At 40.0% G+C, this 13702-nt stretch overlaps 1 protein-coding gene across 4 annotated transcripts in view; it reads left to right on the forward strand.

Moving 5' to 3' along the window:
• The window catches only part of asic4a (acid-sensing (proton-gated) ion channel family member 4a), a 121313-nt gene that overhangs the window by 42468 nt on the left and 65143 nt on the right, over window positions 1-13702 (forward strand). For 3 of the 4 annotated variants that reach the window (XM_077616913.1, XM_077616914.1, XM_077616912.1), the window contains one exon: window positions 11415-12312. In XM_077616913.1, the coding sequence (XP_077473039.1) occupies window positions 11737-12312 (576 nt within the window). In that variant the 5' untranslated portion in view covers window positions 11415-11736. Of the gene's footprint in view, window positions 1-5430; window positions 5564-11414; window positions 12313-13702 lie in introns of all 4 variants that reach the window. The other variant, XM_077616915.1, reaches the window with a different exon arrangement.

Consider the following 13702-nt stretch of genomic DNA (forward strand, 5'->3'; position numbering starts at 1 on the left):
TAGAGAAAAAATTTAATCTGAATAAAAATACATCATTATGAAAAAATGTAAGCTATTCCAATCATAGTAATGAAATAATCATCTAATGCAATTTTATTACTTGTGATGCAATAACGTATAAAAAATTTCTGTCCCAGTTGAAGTTAGCTTTGATACCATATTTGGGTGGCAGTACAGCTAGTGGCCATAAAGAGGATCTCAACTGCATGATGAAAGTACACCCAGGCGGCAAATCCAAAGGTCGTCCCCGACATAAGATATTAGCACCTGAATAAATCTTCTGATGTTGCTGTATCATTGCTACCTTGATCAATCTGGCAAGATCAATACATCAGTCTTCAGGCATGATATCAGGGGGACAGTAGCGTTGACACCTGATCATTAGCATTAGGTGAATGATTGGCTGACAAAAGCCTCGCTGGGGGCAATTGTACTCAGAGCAGTTGGGAGGTAAAGAGCATAAATATTGCAAAATGACCAATCAATAACGGAATTCTTGTCATTTCAAATAGCTGTTTGGTGACTTGCACGTTTGCTCCCTGAAAACTGATTGGCCGTGAAATTCACAAATTCACATTATCCCATGAACTTATTGGCTCCCTTTGACAGCCCTAGACGTCCAATGTGTTCAGTCTGGGAAAGGTCATGCAAGGAGAAACTGCAGGGGGATGCTTTGCTTTAAATCAAGGGTTCTCATGACGTCGATCGCAATATATTAGTCGATCGTCAAGGTACTAGTAATACAGTCTGTTGGTTACCTCTGGGCCTGAACAATGTCTCGTTTGTACCACGACGTCGCAAAGTGGCCAGTGCAATACTCACACTTCTTTAAGCACACATATTTGGCTCTTTTAACAATCACCAGGCCTACCAGGATCTTCTTATGTGTTGTGCCAACAGGGTTGCCAAATATAAATCGTTAAGTTTTACATTGATCTTGGACACTTCAAACGTGCCACATTTATGCTTAAATTCAGCGCCCTTTGATGGCGCAGGCGGCTCGGGAGCCTCGTGTTCGCCACCCCTGCCCTAGAGGAACTGAAATAACTCACTAATGTAGTAGTACACACATCTAGCATCAGTGCAGGCAGCGTGGCTTCCGTTCCCATTTAATGACGGTCGTGCTGCACCCTGTTCTGCTTGCCAAACAATTGCAGTATCCATCCATCCAATCAGCCCATTTTCTACACCATTTATCCTCTTCAATGTCGTGAGAGAACCTGGGTCTAGGTTTAATGGTCAGGAGCAGGGCACATATTAACAAATAGCAATTCACATTTTCACGTGTTTAGAGCATTCCAAGTCTGTACTAGTAGTAAACACTTGCATCGTCTTTGTTTTTTCCCCAATATAAAATCAATATAAAGTTCCCATATTCCTAAAAATCTGGCAGTATTTAGTTTCTTTTTCCCTTGAAGAAAGATTTTTTTTCAAAAATACACCATAGAGACTATATACCAATTGTTTCCCCCTTTTTGTTTATTAAAACAGTCTAATTTACGTCATTAAGACTTAAAAAAAAAGATAAAAGTAATGAATACACGAAACAGAATAGTTATGTCTTTCCTTTTTTAATTAAAAAAATACATTATTGACTCTTTCCTATACTTTACAAAATCAAACAAAACAATTAGGAAATATGAACAATATGTTACTTGAAGCAACATTGAAAAAAAGAAAAAAAAATTGAGGTCAAACATGTCTCTTGCTAATCGATTACTCAATTAACCATAGAAGCCCTAATTCACCTGCCATTGATGGCGTGAGACCTCCAATCCATTTTAACTAAGACTCCCAGTCAAAATAGTTTGGACATTTTGTGCCATTAATGGCAGGCACATAATTAAATATTCATATGGGTTGACCAACATAATATTCCTGTGAAGGAAACGACCCTACTAACTAATTGCAGAGTATATTTGTGAGCTTTGGGTGCTAAATTGCGAATTGACAAACTGCAAGGATGCCAACCTATTAAAGAATAAATGTGCACATTTTCCGAGCCGCCCTATTTTCGCAGATCTTAATGTAGTGTGTTATCACCTCATTTTTTTCCTCATTCCTATATGCAATAAAATTTTCATTTGCATTGTGTACAGGACATTGTCCCCAAATGACCATGATAGAAGCTATTAATTTGGTCATTTAGTAGCCATTATGCAAATGACCCCTGTTTATGTTGGCCTAAACGATGTAAACGTTGACCCCGGTTGGCATTCTAAAGGTGTAATTTTTGAATTATTTCTTGAAAGTTAATTTACCCATTTTATCCTATTTTATTTTGTTAGACACATGACAGACAAAAATAAACTGTAATCACATAACCCCAAAAAAAATTAATCAACAGCAGACTATCATGCCCCGTGAAATGTTACCCGCTCATCAGTATGAAAAGTAATTTGTGATGCATTATACATTTTATTCCACACACACACACAAACACATCAGCATTATTTTTCAAACTCACCTCAGCTCACCTAAACACAAAATTCAGTGGAACCAATGGCGAGTAGAGATTTAGCTCTAGTGACAGAAGAGCAGTGAAGCAAGCTCACGGTGAAGAGGTTTTGACAACCACACCATGCCAAAGGCGCTTCCTTCAATTGAATGAGGAGCTGTCAAAGACTGTGACCTTCAACACTGTTTTGGGATAAGGTGTCTTCCTGTCCCGTTTCTAAATCATGTTGCAAGAACCTTGCACATGCCTTACATAGCAGCCATCCACGTTACGCTGTAGATTACATTTACATTGGTTCCAAAGGCAGCATTTAAAAGCAAGGATAACAGGATGCATCACTTCAGGCAATGTTTTATGCTTTTGCCTCATCGCTTGGTGATTGATTTCAGGCTGGTACTTGACCAGCAGATAACCCAATGCTGGGTAAAAATGGATAATATTAGCTACACTGTGTTGCATAAGACGAGTGCTTCTGCTATTTTAGCACTCTGCCTTAACGAAAAAACAATGACAAAAATGTCAATGCTTACATTATATGACAGACTATTTTTAAAGAAGAATTCGTTTAGTCACCTTCCATAGTCAAAATAGATTCTATGTCTAACGCCCTCAAACAAGTACTCAATAGCCAGTCTTCCTTCTATAAAATAATTGGACATCTGTCTTTCTCAAGGCGATGAGTTCATAGCAGGGCAGAAGGGGACGGACAACCATTCACGCTCACGCTCGAATCTAAGGGCAATTTAAAGTGTCCAACCAGCCTACCAAGCATGTTTTTGGGATGTGGGAGGAAATTGTAGTAACCAGAGAAAACTGATCATAGCCAGGATTCAAACTAGATTGGAAATCTCTTGCAGTCATTGACACTGAATGAGTTAATGATAAGGGTTAAACCTGTATTTTGACATTTCTACCACAGCTGTAACCCGTAGCATGTTAATACTCCGAAAACGGCTTGATTTTACACATAAAATATATATGTTAGGACCAATTGCCCAGAAGGGATTTATGATGCAGGCTGTTCTCCAGCTGGCACAGGAGCAAAGTCTGTTGTTCTGAAGGCTGCGGGGCAGGTGAGCTTATGTCAGAGTTGAGGATGGGTTGGGCCCATGATGCGAGTGGCATGTTGTTGGTGCAGCTGATGAGGATGGGAAAGGGGGCGGAATTATCTCCAAGGCTAAAAGCTCACAGGAGGTGAGTTAAATTTAAAATAAAGTCAATATTTCGGTCCCATTTTTGTCAGTATACTAGCAAACAGACAATGGTGGATCATGATATTCTCAGCTATTCACTATGCTTATTTTATAGTATGTGAATATGAACATGCATTCATTCAAATATCACGCTACACTGCACTTCTCTCATCCACGCTTCAGCACATTTGCGTTGCTATTCTAATACAACATTACATTACTCCAATCTTCCCAGCTTTTATAATTGTTTGGAGTCATCCTCTTTCTGTTGGGTCAGGTTATGGTTAGCAGGCACTTGCCAGTAGGAGAATGAAGACATTTCATTTTGATGCTCTGCAGTGGGAATAATTGTTTTTAAAAATGCTTGAATCAATGTATATGATACATTGCTATGAGTAGCGTTCTAAAATCGCAACGAAAGCATTTACCCTGGGGAGACTATTTTTGGAGAGGCTACACCAAGTAACCATTTTTTAATTATTCATTAATCAATATTGCACAAATACAATTTTTTTGGCTCCCGATACCAATTCAGACACCCCGGCTGTGCGGAATCGGATGATTTGTGTGCGTGTGCGTCTGCGTGTGCATGTGCGTGTGTGTGTATGTATAAAGAGTGTGGCAATGTCCAAAGGTTCTGCATTACTCCCTTTGTGGTTCAGCGTTTACTGAATTGTTGCTAAGACAAAGACAAACTATTTAAATTAGTTGTGAATACAAAACCTTTCACGCTTGCACCTGAAACAATAACGGTGTTTTGTGGGACACTTTGCGTCTATGCAGGCATTGAGGAATCTTTCTCAGGCAGAACGATATATCACAGAAAAGTAATGGGAAACTAAATCCACAAAGTTCAACGTGAAAATAAAGGTTTAGTTCGGCCTATAAATAATCCTTTATTTATGGTTAGACTGTTTGTCTAGAAATTCTGAACCGTTACATCCAAATAAGTTGTTTCATTTAATGTGCAAAATTAAAGTAACGATGACGGTTATTTCTGGATATCAATACCTGTTATACTGACTGGAAAATGCGCCAAAATTAATAGGAATTTACCTAGACAACAGAAATTGATACAAATTGTAAATTATACTGTACAAGTATTTACTCATGGGAGAGAGAAGGAGCATCACCATGTCATGTCACCAGAAATTGCATCTTTTAGTTATAATATTTTCCCCTGCTTCAGATATGCTCTCAGTTATTTGCAACGGAACAGAACCTGGTAAGAAAAAGGTGACAAAAGCAAAGTTAATATCACAATAATAATGCATTCTAGCAAATGCCCAATCTGTATGAAGGTTGTACTATTTGCCTCCGTTTTGCTTTTCCGCAGTGACCTTCACTTTAAAATCCGATTCATGTTTTTTTGCGAAGTTGATTATTGGATGCCCTTTGACAGAAGCCAACTTTTTAAAAATTCAACATTAGATCAATATTAGGGGGCCCCCTGACGTTTTGACTTTACACAGAAGAAAAAAAAACATGGAATCAACAGCATTAAAAAAAGAAAGAAAAGACTGCATTCTAATTACCCACACCTAAATCAAGGCACAATTGCTTTAGAACTTCAGACCATTATTAATAAGCCTGTGACATGGCCTCATATGTACAATAATACATATGGCTGTTTTTGTCTCACTGCAGTAACACTTTGGGCGAATACATTTGAAAGAAAAAGGAAAAACTCCTGTCAGTCTTCAGGCAATGTGAGGTGAAGATGCCATTTATGGCATGTCCTGTAGTGATGTGTTGAGCAGATTTTATGATCCTCTGCAGGGACTGTTTGTCTGCTGCTGAGCTCCTATCAAACCATGCCAGGATGCCATGAATAAGGACGCTCTCAATGGAGCAGAAGTAGAATGACCCCAGGAGCAAATGGGTTGGATTTATCTTTCTACATTCTCAGGAGGTACAGATTGTGCTAGGCCTGTTTTTACCAGTGGGGTGTTTTTTAAGCCCATCTAAGACCCTTGTAAATTGTAATGGGACACCATGGCTTACCTTTCCCATTTGTTGACAATGGTAAATTTAACAATTATATGAAAACTATGATTGTGGAATTATGAAAAAGTCTCAAAGTTATCTAGAAATCTTTTCCCGCAAAATTTCATTGAAAGAAGATGGATGACCAAAATCTGTGGCCTGTGGGTGAAGTAATTGTGTAGTAGACATTCAATTAATTTGAATTAGGAGGCAAACAGTGTATGAACATTCCCAACCCGCTTAGTTCAAGCCCATTAGACGCCTAAAAACAGTTTTTGCGATATTTTGTTTGATTAGATTTTTATTTGCCAGGTTTTAATTGCAAAATGTTGGTTTTGCACATGACTGGGGATAACACCTGGTGCACCTGAGATGCCACCAGAGCCCAAGTACCTTGTGCATTCCATATTTTGCCATACACACCTTCTGTGCAGGGTATTCTTTTATAGTTCTGCTGTCTGCAAAAAATGTCAAAAACATTCTAATATTTCGCCATTCATGCGCTGATGGCACTTTTTGTGCTGGAATAAGAGCCCACAGATTACTGCACGACAGTGTTGCCCTACTGGAACGATCGTTTCCAGCTCAATCACACTTTAAAACTCACCTAGTTCCAGAAAAATCAGTACAAGATTAAATTTTTTCAAAAGTAGCTAAAATGCCCTGTTATTTCTTTCCTATCCAAAGTCTTTGAAAATATCCCAATTGGGCCTAAGCCTGCCAAATGTGGCAACAGTGCTACACTAGTGTGCCCGCGCATTTCATACAATGAGTCTGATTTGGAGGTCGCCATCTTGAACCTTCTTGTAATTCCCAAGGTGATCAACTTTCCAGTTTCTCTTCTTCAACGACGCCTCATGCACAGTGAGCCGTGCCATCAGTTCTTGAGTGCCATGGGCACACTGGGCAGATGGTGCCTCTTAATTGAAACCCAGCAGTTGAGTGGCAAAAGAACGCACTCGGCCAGAATGGTCATTTGTCATTAGTGTCTTTTAACATTGTATTACGCCATCACAAGATACAATATTTATGGCTGACTTCATCCTTCATTGGACACGCGCAAATCTCCCAAATTGAATACTTTATCATTGACTGATAGCAATGGGATTCATTGTACTCATTGAAGTATTATCAGTGAGGGGGGTCTGTAGTTGGCAAAAATGTGACTTTGATGCATATAGCAGCTTGCTGACTTGAAGAGACACGGTGCTGGGGGCCATCTAAAATCATCGAACCTTGCTCTTTGCGCTCATGTGCAAAGGCATGGCAAATCCTCAGTCCACTTCACAGGCTTGGGTAGCTTTTTCTTTCCTTTGGGCTGTGTTCTTACATATCCAGAGAATGAATACACATGAGGTCCTACAGGAGTTGAAACAGCTCTATAATGAAAGGTCTCATTAGGAAGTGGATCCTTGGACTTTCATCTGCCATTAGAGCACGCTAACCAAATTCATGCTCCCAAAAGCTGAACTAAGCCACTGAACCACACCGTATCCAATCTCAGCGAGCAGATATGTTACCTCCCAAGTCATTTCAGCACTTTCATTGAGATGAAAGCGCCGGTTCTACAGTTAAAATAAAGTGGTGTATGGTTGTCCGCAAATTCCCTTCTGCGCTCTGTGGATTCAAGAAAGTTTAGCATCACGCATGTATTTGTGCGTCCGCATTCAATGCTTTCTTTTGATCCTTCTGTGTCAACACCTGCGGTCATTTCACCCTCCCGCAGCGTGATCATTTGCTGTAAACACAATTTTAGACCTACCCTTTGCATTTCTAATGAGTTGACTGGACCATAATTTTACTCACGGGGATCCTTTTGAAAATGTGCTTGTTAAAAACGGGCTGCCTGAAGACTGAATAAAGACACGAGTTGTTTCATTCATATAGTACCAATAACCTTGCCAAATCTGGGCCTTTTTTTTCTCCCTTGCAATTTAAAGTCAAAGGTTTGTGTAATAAAAAAAACTGTCATGGCTGATAATTGGTAAGTGGAAACTTGTTTAATTTAAGATTAAAGCCTCATTGTGTAGTCAAAAGCAGGTTAGGGTGAGCAAATGAGTCCGTAAGAGAGCCTTAAAATGGAAAAGTGAGCCGTAGTTTTTTTACAATGTCTTCTTTGGTTAGGAGTTTGTGCTTAAATGGATATAACATTATATCGTATGTCTGGTGTGTTGCATTGCTCATCTTATGGACACCACGCACTTTTCTATCATGAGTGGGATCTCTATATTAACCTTTTAACTGTGCGATTCATTTAAAGTACAGCACACGCCATTAGCACAGTAAGTTGACACTTACATTTTTTGGGGGTTGTTTGCTCCATGCGTTAGATCATATTTAAATTCCTTAGCTGCCCTTGACAATGCATTTAGACTTTATTCAATAGTATCTGGTCGATTTAAATTACTGAGCTGTGACCTGTGTTTACTTTAGATATGAAAAAGAAGAAAAAAAAGAAAGAAACAAATATCAACCGGTGCGCTGGAGTCAACACAAATGCATTCTTTTAAACATGGGGTGCAGAAAACAACAAGAAATACAATATTTAGTGGCTTTTATGCAAATTTGACATTTCCCTTGGCTGTACATAGCCGGCTTTCTGTTGACCATTGATACCTGAGCGCGTTAGTGCTGAGGCAGCAGCGTCCTCTGTTGCATTACGGTGTCATTATATTTGTTTTCAGCACATTAATACCTGTCAAATAGAAGCCACACACGGGCAGGTCCAGAAAGTTGAGCTGATTGTGTACCCAATGTATTGAAGGCGTGTGCCAAATACATCAGGGTGAAGGCCTATCTTGCGGCTGCACCTTTACCACTGAATTGTAATGAGTAGAAAGCAATTTTTTTTCCTTCCAGCTCTCCGCCATCAAAAAATGAGACACGTGGGCAAACATTCTGAAAATACAAATATGCCAGTCCATGCATTAATGCAGTGATTAAAAAAAGTGGGGGAAAAATCAACTTTTATGACATATGACAAGGCCAAATGGATGGATCTATAAAACTAGGTGACAATTCTTTATTTTATATGTACTTGCTTTTTTTAACAGCCAACATTTTAAGAGCTAATGTACTATCTGCTACATCTGCACTCCAATTGTACTTATTTTGTATTACATCTGGTCCATAAATTAGCTTTTCACAAGTAGTAGAACCATTTATTTGTTTACTAATTAAATAATATTTTTTGTTAGGAAACAGCATCTACATTTTGTATTTTGTGCCTGGCTTCAATTGCTATTTGCTGCAATGTATATTTACAAAAAACATTGTTATCCAACTCTAAAATTCTCAGTTTGGTAAATACATGTTAGGTTTGTCATTATAGTTTAACTCATTCACTGCCATTGATGGCGATAGTCTTTCAATCTAATTCGACGTTGGGGCCGGCAGTGACCAAATTCTATCAAAAAGAGCTGCACTGAGGCAATTAAACACACCCATTCAATAGATGAATCTTTTTGAACAAGATAATCAGCTGCTTCTCATTGGACCCTCTAATCCATCCACATCTTCCACTTCTATTTTCTCCTTTATTTAATTCCATCATAAGTGGCCCAAAATGAGCAGTTCTTAACCTCCAATGCTTTTACTTTTGTTCAGCCCTGATATTTTTGTGTCAGAAAGAGAATCTTATTCATCCATAGAATTCCTCAACGGCTTTACCATTCATCCTCAAAATACATTGGAAAGATCCATTGTATTGGAGAAAACCTAATGCCATAATGTATTTCTTTTAAAAAAAGAGCTTGAAGGTCACTAGCATTTCATGTGTTCGGGCTCACTTTTTGGGCCTCAACAACAAAAGACCCTGTGTTTGAGTTAGATTGTGTCAGACACATGTAGAATGCCATCCACTCCTTGAGTCCTTCAGGTTTTTATGTGCCAGATGCGTCTGTATGCTTTTATTTTCACTTGATATTCAGCCATGGCATGTATCCTGAGCCGTGCTTCCCTCTGTGTGACTGTAAATAAGCCCAGCATCTTCTGGGGATTGCCACATAAAACACTGTGTGGCAGCGAGACCTCCCGTGCCCGCTGCCAGAGGCGAAGCTGAAACATGCTGACCACTAGAGTCACATGGCATTTTTATCAGACATCAACATATATCACAATATAAATATTAATATAGATAAACATATGAATAGATTAACAAATTGGTAAAGCCATTTTGAAAGAGGACAGGTAAAGTAAAAAGTACAAGCAGTGTTGGGGATCCCAGTATTAGGACAAATCTCCAATGATCGATGTATTGGCAGTTTTAATGTATCAGAACGCATCTGGTTGCATTTAGTGCACAATACAAAATATGCACTCACGGACCCGTTATAAAAAATATATATATACATATATATATAAATATTTACTGGGTCGTTTTAATTTCACACTTGATGGGTATGCAAGCACTTTAGAGAGCCAACTATTTGTATATTTGCATGTAAGCCATTAAAAAGTCAATTTTCCACAATGCATCCTTTATAAAGACATAAAACTGTTGCTATAACAAGATGAATCTATTCAGGCGATCAATTGATTTTCGTCACCTTTCTTTTTCTAACCTAACATGTTTTCCCATAGGACAACTCCTCCCTTTGTTTTTAAGCAGGCTACAATTTCACCACCGCTGAGATTTATTGATAACATACTTGTAGCTGTTGCGCAAGGCCACTGTCAAGTGTTGACCAGCTCATCTTAAGCCACTTGTTTTGCAAACCTTATACCTCGGTTATATTTTTAACCTTTGGAATTCTGAACTGGTATCAGAAGCTGCCGTTAGAAAGATTTAATTCATGTTTAAGTGGAACTTCTCTTGCAGTCACAGAGCCTTGTGATGTGACCTGCATGACTAATGCCATCTTATAGGAAATAGCGAAGATTAGGGGTCTCGCCTCCCTCTCTGTAATGTACATATTCCATCGTGCCATTTTGGGGAAAAAAGGCTGTTAACACCGCAGATATATAATCTGCATAAAAATATTAATTACAAAAATGATCGAGAGTGGGCAGATTAACACTTCCCTCTTCTAACATCCCACCCAATGGGTTGAATGTCTCGTGCCATCATTGGCAGGCATTGAGTTAAAAAAAATACAATGAACAAAAAACAAGAAAATAAATACCAATATATAAATCAGTCAGTATTACATTTTATTCCTTTTTACTTTGAGTTCAGTACCCTTTAATAATTTTTTTCATCGATTAGTTTTCTTTTGGCCAATGAGCATCCTCCTACCAATTAATTTGTCACGAGTTGATGTAACGTTCATTAATTCATTCGCTGCCATCCCTTGCAATTTCAACAGATTGGATGTTCATCTCTCTCAATGGCAGCTATTGAGTCAAAGTTAGATTTATTGTTTCTTTTTTCATCAACACCACTCATTCTTGCCAGGGTCTGCGAGGTGCAGACTCAGGACAAAGGCAGAACATACCCTAAATTAGTCGCCAGTCAGTCATTTAAATAAATGTATAAATTCAGATTTTTTTTCAAGCCAATTCTGATCCTCTGAAAATAATGGCTTTGTCGGGCCCGATTTTCAATCACGTGACGGGATCCGAGACATCCGTAATAAGTGAGTTAGGGTTTTTTAGAAAGAAATCATATGGATGACCACAGCAAGTTGCAACTTGCGCCACTGAAGGGGAAGTAATGACCACACTACCTTCTCATGAATTATTCAGCACACTCTTCTTATTTTAGCCTGACTTCGTGCGCTGCGTTTACTTGCGTCGGTTTAAGGTGTTCATTTATTTATCTTTTTTTTTTCTTTTAGTTGACATCTGTATCACGGCTGATAAGTCAGCGCATGCGAGCTGATCGAGAAGCAAGACAAGCATTGAGCGCGGAGCATCAGTAGCGGCAGTGGCAGCAGCATCAGCAACAGCGCTCTGGTCACAAGGAGCAGCAGCAAGACTATCAGACAGAGCGCAGGCGGCAACGGCGGCAGCAGCAGCAGCAAACTCTTCTCCGTTTCTCTTCTTTCTGGAGTTGTTTCTTGCCCAGAGCGCGGACGTCAGAGGAGGAGGCAATCTGGGGCTTTGATAGCTGCTCTAAAGAATAAAAACAAACCAACAAACGCAGACCTGGCTGCCCACATGCCTATCGAATTTGTTTGCAAAATCAAGTTTGCAGAGGAGGATGAGAAGCAGAAAAACAAGCAGGATGGGGACAAGGAGAGTTTGATTGAGGAGAGCTGCGCACCTCCGGCCAAGGACTTGGCTGGGTTTGCAAACTCCTGCTCCCTGCATGGGATTAATCACATCTTTGTCTCTGGACGACTCGGCATCCGGCAGACTCTGTGGGCGCTCGCCTTCCTCACTTCTCTTGCCCTCTTTGTGTACCAAGCGGCAAAGTGCGCCATCTCCTACCTGGAGCATCCGCACGTCACGGCTTTGAATGAAGAGGCCACGCCGGAGATGGTTTTCCCGGCTGTCACCATCTGCAACATCAACCGCTTTCGCTTCTCCGCGCTGACCGACGCCGACATCTACCATCTGGCTAACTTGACGGGACTGCCCCCCAAAAACAGGGACGGGCACAAGCCCACCGATCTGATGTACCCTGCCCCTGACATGCAGGACATCTTCAACAGGACGGGACATCAGCTGGACGAGATGCTCATGAGCTGCAACTTCAGTGGACAGAACTGCTCGGCGGAGGACTTCACTGTGGTGAGTAGGAAACTTTTCAAACTTTTTCCCTTGTTTGCACACCTGCTGGAACTCCCGAGAGTTTAGGTTCTGACAGTCTCATATTGTGGGTACAAAATGGGTTGGCGCAGATGAAAAAATATTTGAAGTTATGACTTGTGTGCGTAGTGTTGGGGTCCCCCGCACGCATTTGGGCTCCTAAAACGGTTAATATTTATCTGCAGGGTGCCAATGGGCCCTATAATATGTTGCTTCATAAGCAAGTCGTGACTCCAACAGCATCCGTAACTAAGTTCAATGCAGCAACAGTGTGTTTTAGTTCATTCCTTCGCAACGATGACAAATATCAGAAACTGCGATCAAAAGATTAAAAAGAAAAAAGATTTCCCCGGTAAACCTTTCTCTGATGCCGCTTCCGACTCGTTGCGCGCAGACTGCACGGCAGAGAAAACCCGTCGTCAAAAATAGCCTCGTCTCGCGGTTGCTTCTCTCTCTTCTTCCTCCTCAACTGTGTGCTTCAATCGCACTGCTGTTGAGTTTAAATATTTAAAGACAGATATACATGATTTTTGCATTAGCCAGAATGACTGAAAGGGATGAAACAATTCCCATTTGAATGGATGGCAGAGAGTGTTTGTGCATTAAGAGATAAACAGAGAGAGTTTCTTGTTCTTTTTGACACGAGTTACCAAATGTAGTATCCTCAAAGTAGATCTGGAATGTGCTCTTGCTTTGGTGTTGATAAAGCGTCTTCATGTTAAACATTGATGTGGCAAAGGTATTACATTACCTTTTAATCTATTTTCTGAAGGACTCACAAATAATTGATCATTTTTCATTGTCTTACTCCAATGTATGCGTGTCACAAATGAGCATATACTAATGTCACAGGCTATTGAACCAATCCATTACAAGGGAGGAAAATCAGTTCACTTTGAATATATTGCTTTAAAATTTGATATCACGCCATGAGCATTATCCCGCCGACTTGAATTTCAGGGACAAATGTGTCATGTTGTAAATGTCAGTCACATATCAGTCAATGAAGCGTCCATTAGCACTTTTTGGACTCTGGGTGACTTCATAGGCTCCCTAAGCTGCTTGTTCCTCTCTGTCAGCCTTGTGATCGAGTGTATCTGCATTTTCAGAGTCTGTCACTTAGATTTGTTACAGGCTACTTGCTGCCTCCACGCCTGACAAATCACTTACCCCGAGATCGGACTTGGGAACACGGCTGAAGTGTTGAGGCAGCATGGTCAGGGAATTGGACCGGAACATGTTTGCCAGTCTGGGTGTTTTGTAAGAAAAACAACAAAACAAAAACAGCAAATAACACTCCGAGCTTGGAAAATACAAGGAAGTCATTATAAGGAGTGTTGCATTAATCATTTGCAAACATGAACAATCCTGA

Source organism: Stigmatopora argus, chromosome 13 (assembly GCF_051989625.1).
Source record: "Stigmatopora argus isolate UIUO_Sarg chromosome 13, RoL_Sarg_1.0, whole genome shotgun sequence".
In the NCBI taxonomy this organism is placed as follows: Eukaryota; Metazoa; Chordata; class Actinopteri; order Syngnathiformes; family Syngnathidae; genus Stigmatopora; species Stigmatopora argus.